This window comes from Rhinoraja longicauda, chromosome 25 (assembly GCF_053455715.1).
Source record: "Rhinoraja longicauda isolate Sanriku21f chromosome 25, sRhiLon1.1, whole genome shotgun sequence".
In the NCBI taxonomy this organism is placed as follows: Eukaryota; Metazoa; Chordata; class Chondrichthyes; order Rajiformes; family Arhynchobatidae; genus Rhinoraja; species Rhinoraja longicauda.
In genome coordinates, this window is record NC_135977.1 from 33,853,249 (window position 1) to 33,862,482 (window position 9,234).

The 9,234-nt window shown below is 45.3% G+C and overlaps 1 protein-coding gene across 4 annotated transcripts in view; it reads left to right on the forward strand.

The window, feature by feature from the left end:
- znrf3 (zinc and ring finger 3) overlaps positions 1 to 6,937 on the forward strand; it is a 285,032-nt gene extending 278,095 nt beyond the window's left edge. For 3 of the 4 annotated variants that reach the window (XM_078421273.1, XM_078421275.1, XM_078421276.1), the window contains exon 9: positions 6,518 to 6,937. In XM_078421273.1, coding sequence (XP_078277399.1) covers positions 6,518 to 6,573 — 56 coding nt within the window. In that variant the 3' untranslated portion in view covers positions 6,574 to 6,937. Of the gene's footprint in view, positions 1 to 6,030; positions 6,072 to 6,517 lie in introns of those variants that run through there. The other variant, XM_078421274.1, reaches the window with a different exon arrangement.
- Positions 6,938 to 9,234: the final 2,297 nt, after the last annotated feature.

Genomic DNA, 9,234 nt, shown 5'->3' on the forward strand with positions numbered 1-9,234 from the left:
TTTGAAAGACAATTCGACAGGTACATGGATAGGAAAGGTTGAGAGGGATATGGGCCAAACGCATGCAGATGGGACCGGCTGAGATGGGGCATCATCGTCTGCATGGATGAGCTGTGCCAAATTATCAGTTTTTGTGCTATTTGACTCTCTGACCAAGTCCCAAGAGTTGCAAGACCGCATATGAGGACACGGGCTCTTCCTCAAGTTTGAGTTGTGTTTTGTTGGGAATGGACAGGAGAAGTAAAGTCATGGATGGCTGAAAGCTCAGTGCCATCGTTGAGGAGTGAGCCGAGGAATCGGCAAAGCAGTCACCCAATCTCCAGGTAGAACAGCAACGTTGTGAATGGATGGTAGAGATGTACGAGCAAACAAGGGAGGCACAAGAAGAGCAGTTGCTTCAGAATGCTGAAGGAGAGGAGGAGGCTGGATAAAGATGTCAAGGGTCAAAGGTTTTATTATCATACGTACCAAAATGGAATAATTAAATTAGTACTTAGCAGCGCAACAGGTTTGTAAGCACAATACTCAATTGATGATATAATATCACTGCACTCTTCAGTTGCTGCCTATATGCAGGACAGAGAAGACCCAGGTTGGATTTCCCAAAGTGAGGGTGAGAGATGGAGCAAGAGGCACCTTCGATGGTGGTGCAGCAGTGGCCGAGGGTCTTCGATCCTCTGGTGCTGTAGAACATGTGCTAGTGGTAGGTTGGGAATGATTTCTCTAAGAGGGCCTTGTTGAAATCTATGATAGGAAGGGCGTTGGGGTACGCTGCCTGGTGGCTGATGGCCACAGCATGCAGCTCCTCCAATACCAGACAGCCGTCTGCCTGGGCTGATATGTGGACCGCGGTCAGGATGATGTCGGCAAATTCCCTCGGGAGGTTGAAGGGATGGCACTTCACTGCCAGAAATTCCAGGTGTGGGCAGTAGAAGGGCGGGACTGCTACATCTGAGCTCAACCAAGCGTTGACCATCAGGCAGGCATCACGGCCTCTCCCTTTCCCTGATGTCTCAGTTCGGTCCATGGAGAAAGCAGCTGGGGAGCTGGGGTGAGCCGTGTCTCTGCGACACAGAGCACACTGCATTTCCTCACCCCTCTGGTAAAACATAACCAGGAACTTGCTCCATTTGATTGGGGTAGGCGGTTTGTAGGCACGGTGGGATGCTTTAAACGTGTGCTGACAGTCGTTCAATGCATTGCATGCATCTTCCAATCAGAACAAAGGGCAGGGCAGGTTGGCGTAAGGAAACCTGGATGATGGGAGATGATGGAAGCACTGCTCAGGAACAATAAGGAGGTTGGGGACAGCTACAGGCTGGTGCGATCAAGCGTATTTCTGGAGGAGGCTCAGGAATTGAGCACGCTGAAGAAGGAAATGAGGAGAGCAAAACGGGAGCAGGAGATAATATTAAGTGAAATTCAAAGCCATTTTAGGCACACTAAGGGAAAGAGGGTGACTAGAGACAGAATAGGGCCCTTCAGAAACCAAAGTGGTCATCTCTGTGTTGAGCCACAGGAGATGGGTAAGATCCTCAATCAGAATCTCTCCTCTGTTTTTACTGTGGAGAAAGATATGAAGACTGGGAAACTTAGGACAGTCAATGGAAGTGTCTTGAGGACAGTCAGTATTACAGTCAAGGTGGTGCAGAACATCCTAAGGCAAATGAAGGTAGACAAATGCCCTGGGACCGATATCTGAGGATACTGTGAAGCTAGAGAAGATATTGCAGGCGCCCTGGCTGAGATCTAAGAACCATCAAGGTTATGGGTGAGATGCGGGAAGTCTGGAGGGTGGCTAATATTGCACCGCCATTTAAGAAGGCCTGCAAGGAAAAGCCTTGGAACTATCGACCAGTGAGTGTAGGCAGGTTACTGGACAGTATTCTGAGAGATATATGTATACATTTGGATAGACAGGGTGATTAGGGGTAGTCAGCATGGTTTTGTGCATGGGGGATGGTGTCTCACGAATCTGTGAGTTTTTTGCATCAATAAAATGGTTGATAAGGTCAGAGCCGTAGACGTTATCCACACGGATTTCAGGAAGGCATTTGTTAAGGTTCCGCATGGCGGGCTGCTGTGGAAGTTTAGATCGCATGGGATCCCAGGAGAGCGAGCCAACTGGATGGAAAGTTGGCTTCATGGAAGGAAGAAGAGGATGATGACGGAAGGTTGATCTTCGGCCTAGAGGCCTTTGATCAGTGGTGTGCCTGTAGTGACCAGTGGTGTGCCTGTAGTGACCAGTGGTGTGCCTGTAGTGATCAGTGGTGTGCCTGTAGTGACCAGTGGTGTGCCTGTAGTGACCAGTGGTGTGCCTGTAGTGACCAGTGGTGTGCCTGTAGTGACCAGTGGTGTGCCTGTAGTGACCAGTGTTGTGCCTGTAGTGACCAGTGTTGTGCCTGTAGTGACCAGTGTTGTGCCTGTAGTGACCAGTGGTGTGCCTGTAGTGACCAGTGGTTGCTGTAGTGACCAGTGGTGTGCCTGTAGTGACCAGTGGTGTGCCTGTAGTGACCAGTGTTGTGCCTGTAGTGACCGGTGGTGTGCCTGTAGTGACCAGTGGTGTGCCTGTAGTGATCAGTGTTGTGCCTGTAGTGACCAGTGGTGTGCCTGTAGTGATCAGTGTTGTGCCTGTAGTGACCAGTGGTGTGCCTGTAGTGATCAGTGGTTGCTGTAGTGATCAGTGGTGTGCCTGTAGTGACCAGTGGTGTGCCTGTAGTGATCAGTGGTTGCTGTAGTGATCAGTGGTGTGCCTGTAGTGACCAGTGGTGTGCCTGTAGTGATCGGTGGTTGCTGTAGTGATCAGTGGTGTGCCTGTAGTGATCAGTGGAGTGCCTGTAGTGATCAGTGGTGTGCCTGTAGTGACCAGTGTTGTGCCTGTAGTGATCAGTGTCGGATCCATGGCTGATTGTGGTTTATATCAATGACTTGGATGAGAATGTACAAATCATGATGAGTAAATTTGCAAATGACAATAAAGATAGAACAGTATGCAGAAGTACCATCACTGCGGCCCACAATGTTTGTACCAAGTTACACTGCCTGTACATGATCCATATCCCTCTATTCCCTGCACTTCCGTGTGCCCATCTAAAAGCCTCTTCAACGCCACTCTGGCATCTGCCTCCACCACCACCCCTGGCAATGTGCTCCCGGCCCCCACCATGTACAAAACCCTGCCCCGCACATCTCTATTAAACATCCCCCCACCCTCTCACCTTATAGCTATGCCCTCTAATGTTGGGAAATGGGTTCTAACTGCCTACCCTACTGTCTACTGCCTCTCAGAATGTTATATGCTCAACTCCCCTGAACCTCCAACACTACATAGAAAACAATCCAGGGTAGACACAAAATGCCTGGGTAACTCAGCAGGACAGGCAGCATCTCTGGAGAGAAGGAATGGGTGACGTTTTGGGTCGAGACCCTTCTTAGAGAAAACAATCCAAATCTATCCAACCTCTCCTTGCAGCTGAAACCCTCTAATCCAGGCAGCATTTTGGTAAACCTCTCCACACCCACCCTCTTTGAGGCCTCTGCATCAATCCTGTAATTGGGTGACCACAACTGTACTGTACTGCAAATGCAGCCTAAGCAACATCGTATTGTGCTGCACCCAGATAAAGTGGATGGTATTGTAGATAGGGAAGACGGTTATCAAAAAATACAGCAGGACCTTGATCAGTTGGGCAAGTGGGCTAAGGAATGGTTAACCGTTTATTGGAAATGTGCTAGGTGTGGCATTTTGAGAAGTCAAACCAGAGCAGGACCTTCACAGTGAGGGAGTGTTGTAGAGCAGAGCGATCTCGGAGTCCAGGTACATCGTTCATTTAAGGTGGCATCACAGGTAGATAGGGTGGTCAATTAGGTTTTCAGCACCTGGCCTTCATCAGTCAGGGTGTTGAGTATAGAACTTGAATGTTATTTTACAGTTGTTACTGTTGGAGAGGCCATATTTGGAGTATTGTGTTCAATTCTGGCTACACTGCTACAGGAAAGATATTGTTAAGCTGGTAAGAGTCCAGAGAAGATTGACAAAGATTTCTTGAAGTTCTGAGCTATAAGCAGAGGTTGGGCAGACTCGTACTTTATTCCTTTGTGCACAGGAGGATGAGGGGTGATCTTATAGAGGTGTATGAGTGGAATAGATAGGGTAGATGCACAGAGTCTTACCTAGTGTAGGGGAATCAAGAACCAGAGGACATGGATTTAAGGTGAGAATGGAAAGATTTAACAGGAACCGGAGGGGCAACTTTTTCATACAGAGGGTGGTAGGTATAGAGCGAATTGCCAGAGGGGGGTAGTTGAGGCAAGCACTATAATAACATTTAAAAGACATTTGGACAGGCACATGGATAGGAAAGATTTAGAGAGATATGGGCCAAATGCTATTGGGACTGTTGTAGATTGGTCGACATCAGCAGGTTTTGCAGAAAGGCCTGTTTCTATTCCATATGATTCTATGACTAAAGCAGGGTGTCAGATCGACAGCACTGATTTTATCCAAATAAGTTCAGAACTGTTATGCTTGATCCTTTGCTCTTGTGACCCTGGCAAAATGCCACCACAGTGCAGCATTTCTTGAGAAGAAATGGGAAATGCAATTTGAGTATCAAATTGGCGGCACGGTGGCGCAGCGGTAAAGTTGCTGCCTCTCAGCGTCAGAGACCCAGGTTCAATCCCGACTACTGATGTTGTCTGTACGGAGTTAGTACGTTCTCCCCGTGACCACGTGGGGTTTCTCCGGGTGCTCTGGTTTCCTCCCACACTCCAAAAATGTACAGGTTTGTAGGTTAATTGGTTTTGGTTGAAATGGCCCTAGTGTACAGGGTGATCGCTGATCAGTGCAGACTCGGTGGGCCAAAGGGCCTGTTTCCACGCTGTATCTCTAAAGTCTAAAGTGTAAAGGTCTCAGGAACACAATGTCCATGCCAATTCATTGATATCCTCAGTCGTCAAACTAGATTAGTTGTCTAAGCTTAATCTCAGGAACAAGGATTAACAATGACTGGCCTGTGAGGCAGAGGCAACGTGAGGAAACCTTTTCCTTACAGAGTCGTCATGATCTAGGATTCAACTCAAGGAAGAGTGTTGTATCCAAACTCAGTTGTGTCCTTCAAAAGGTAATTGGATAGAAACTTAAGATGGATAGAAATTGCTGTCTTATGGGAAAATAGCCAGGGGTATGATAGACAAGATCGGACTTGCAGAAAGCTTTTGAAAGCTTGATGGGCCAAATGGCCTCCATCTCTGTTTCACTTTGAAACTCTGATTCCAACCCTGGGCTGCCAGCTGACCACATTTCTTACGTCAGTGCTTGAGCAGCCATCTGTTTGTCTTCATTCAAAGCGATGAAGATGGAGAGGACTGAGCGGTCAGTTCCCTCCAGGGCAGAAAGTTTTTTTAGTTTAGTTTATTGTCACGTGGACCGAGGTAGAGTGAAAAGCTTTTGTGCTACCCAGTCAGCAGAAAGACAATACATGATTACAATCGATCTATTTACAGTGCATAGATACATGGTAAGGGAATAACGTTTATTGCAAGGTAAAGCCAACAAAGTCCGTGAGGGGAGTGGTTGAGGGGAGAAAGGGAGTGGCCTGGGTTCGACTCATCCTTGATGATGCTGCTGGCCTTGCCGAGGCAGCGTGAGGTATAAATGGAGTCAATAGAAGGGTGGTTGGTTTGTGTGATGGTCTGGGCTGCGTCCACAATTCACCGCAATTTATTGTGGTCTTGGGATGGAGCTGTTCCCAAACAAACCTGTGATTCATCCTGATAAAATGGTTTTTATGGTGCATCTGTAGAAGTTGGTGAGAGTTGTAGGGGACAGGCCGAACTTCCTAAGCCTTCTAAGGAAGTTGAAGCGTTGGTGTGCTTTCTTGGTCGTTGATTCAATATTGGCGGTCCAGGAGACATTGTTGGTGATATTGACTCCTAGGAATTTGAAGTTTTCAACCACCATTCATGCAAACTGGGGTATGTGTACCACTTTGTTTCCTGAAGTCGATCACTATCTTCTTTGTCTTAAAGGTCATTGAGACATGAGGTTATCGATCAGCTCCGATACTCCATCTCATCATTATTTGATATCCGGCCCACAATGGTGGTGTCGTTTTAATCAGCTTATGTAAACAAGCTCTTTCCATCTGGGCAAGGAACCTGCCCTTGGTAAGTCTGGAGCAACCATTCTCAATGTTACCAGTGGCGAGGCATTTGGTTCCAGCTATTGATCAGCCTGTACCTGTGTTTAATCTCATTGGCAATTGTTACAGTAGCAACCTTGACAATTTGCTTTGTGGGGAATCTGACCTTTTTGCCACTTGGCCCTTGTCAAAAGTATACCAAATAATAATGTTAGCGCCACAGTTAACAAGATTATAACATAGAATGGATAACAGTTATTGCATTTAAACAATGAAAAAAAAATCAATTTATATCCCCGAATTTTAAAAGCTTACCATTGAAATTGAGAGCTTGTTCCTCTTTGCTAATCATGTTCTTTTTCTTCTTTCTGTAGGGTCAGGACCATCTCTGATGCTAGAGAAAGATTTTGTCACTGAACAGAACATCTGATTTTATATATATATGTGTGTAAATAAGTACGGAGATACGGGAAGCAATCAATGAAACTCCAAACCCAGTCCTTAACCGACTGTTTTAGCTTTGACAAACAACACACATCAGTGGTAATATGGAGGAAAACACCAAATCTGATGCAACTTTCCACGACTCAGTTCATGCTGCTTGTCTTGTGAGGTCAAGATCTGCTGTTATTTAAAACCCTGCTGCCCTTTGTTACAAGGCAACAAAACTACTGTTGTCAAGGAACATCAGGAATAAACTTTGATCTGTTGTCCAAGGGATTTTTGAGCTTTCTGCATGCTCAGGATTACGGTTGCCTTAGTAAATCAGCAATATGAAATGTAAGGAGAGAAAACAAGAGGGGACGGGGAACACGAAGAGGCGGGAAAAGGGGGGAGATTATTTGAGGGGGGGGAAACGAAGTTGGGGAAAGGGCGGGCGGGCGGGAGGGAGGGTGGTTGGGGATGGGAAGGAAGCAACAGCCAATTTATGGCTTTGACTGAATGTTTTTCACTGTGTTGCGTCGAGAGAACCAGGCGAGCTTATCACAAGCACTCATGGGGGCCATGGAACAGGCTGAGTGACCACGCACCAATTGTGTGTGTGTTTTGATCATCCATACTGAAAGGCACCACAGTAGAGTTTTATGTACACAATAATGCCTTCACTGCCTGACTGCCTTGTTGGGTACTTAAGGCACTATTTTATATTTGTAGCACTTAAAAGATTTGTCTGAAATTTCTTGTAAAGAATTATAAAATGGTCAAGAGTTCTCTCCATCATTACCAGTTTTCTCTAACGTGTTAAAAAGGCTAGAAACTGTCTGTATATTCTGTATATGTATAGCGGCACATTTCATTTATGGAAATATGTTCTCAGAATATTTATTTACTAATATATTTATCTTAAGCCATGTCTTATGTGGAGAGTGTATGACATTATGAAATAATCATTGGAAAAATCACTAACATGGGACCCTGTAAATACATGATAATTGCACACAAAGATTAAATATTCTCTGACCAAAAACTGATTTTAAATTTTAGTACGATACAGTTTTGTAATAAAAAAATGTACAAATGTCATGCGAAAAATACAGTTTTATCAAGTAAAGCTTTACTGGTGCTTTCTTGTGGCTTCACATCAAAACTTGATGTTTTTATTTTGCTGTTGTTAATTCCTAAATGCTGAGGTCAAAATGAAAATGAAAATAAGCATATATTGTAGCTAAATGTTCAGTGGTGAATTATCAGCCATGGTTCAATTGGGAGACCTGGAAGAACAGTACAACACAGGAGAGAAACAAAAGCCTGGAGTAACTCAGCAGGTCAGACAGCATCTGCAGAAAAGGAATAGGTGACGTTTTGAGTTGAGACCCTTCTTCAGACAGGTCTCAGGAACGCAGGAACAGTCCCTTCGGCCCACAATGTCCATGCTAAACATGATGCGAAGTTAAACTATAATTCATACCTCTCCATTCTCCTTATACGCATAGGCCTGTCTAAATGTGCCTCTTAAATGTCATCATCAATAGATAATAGACAATAGGTGCAGGAGTAGGCCATTCGGCCCTTCGAGCCAGCACCACCATTCAATGTGATCATGGCTGATCATTCTCAATCAGTACCCCGTTCCTGCCTTCTCCCCATTACCCCTGACTCCGCTATCCTTAAGAGCTCCATCTAGCTCTCTCTTGAAAGCATTCAGAGAATTGGCCTCCACTGCCTTCTGAGGCAGAGTATTCCACAGATTTACAACTCTCTGAGTGAAGATTCATCGTATCTGCCTCTGCCTCCTCCACCACCCCTGGCAGAGCATTCGCGGCACTCCCCTCTCTGGATAAAACTTACCCTGCATTTAAAAGATGCCCCTCTCACCTTAAAGCTGTGCCTTCTAGATCTTTACATTTCAATCCTTGGGGAAAAAAGGTTCTGACTGTCTACCTAAAGGAAACAATCCAAGTCTGTCCAGCCTCTGCTTATAGTCACGACCCCTTAATCCAGACAACACTTTGGTTAACCTTCTGCACCTTCTCCTTACTGTCATGGGGCGACCAGAACTGCACACAATACTCCAAATGTGGCCTAACCAAAGTCCTGCAAAGCAGCTTCATGACTTCCTGACTCTTACACATAATGCCCAATTCTCTATTAAGTGCTGTTCAAATTGGCCAAGCCTGTGAGGCAGATGGCAAACATAGAAATGTGCATCAAATCCAGGCAGAATCTTGAGTTGTGAAAGGTGTTCCATAAAAGCAAGTCTTTGGCTTGGAAATTCATTCATACAAATCTGTAAATATAAATGAGGCTGAATATTAGTTTAGTGTGGAGCATGGCAATATTGAGTTCATTTTTGGAGTTAGTGGTACCGGTTAAGAAATTAGCCCATTCATATTCAGGTAAGATTTGTTATTCTCCCAAGCAGGTTTGCCTGGTATAAAATACCCCCAAAAGGTGGCATGAATGGTGTCCACACGTAAAATCTGTTTGTCATAAGTTTCAACCTCATTGAACTAAGAAATAGTTGATGTTTGACCTGACAACAACCAACGATTACAGAGACTATTTTCCCTGAAACTGACATTGAAGGTGCCAGCATTCAAACACTACACATCATTCTGCCAGAGATCTTAGGCTTTCCATTATCCTCACA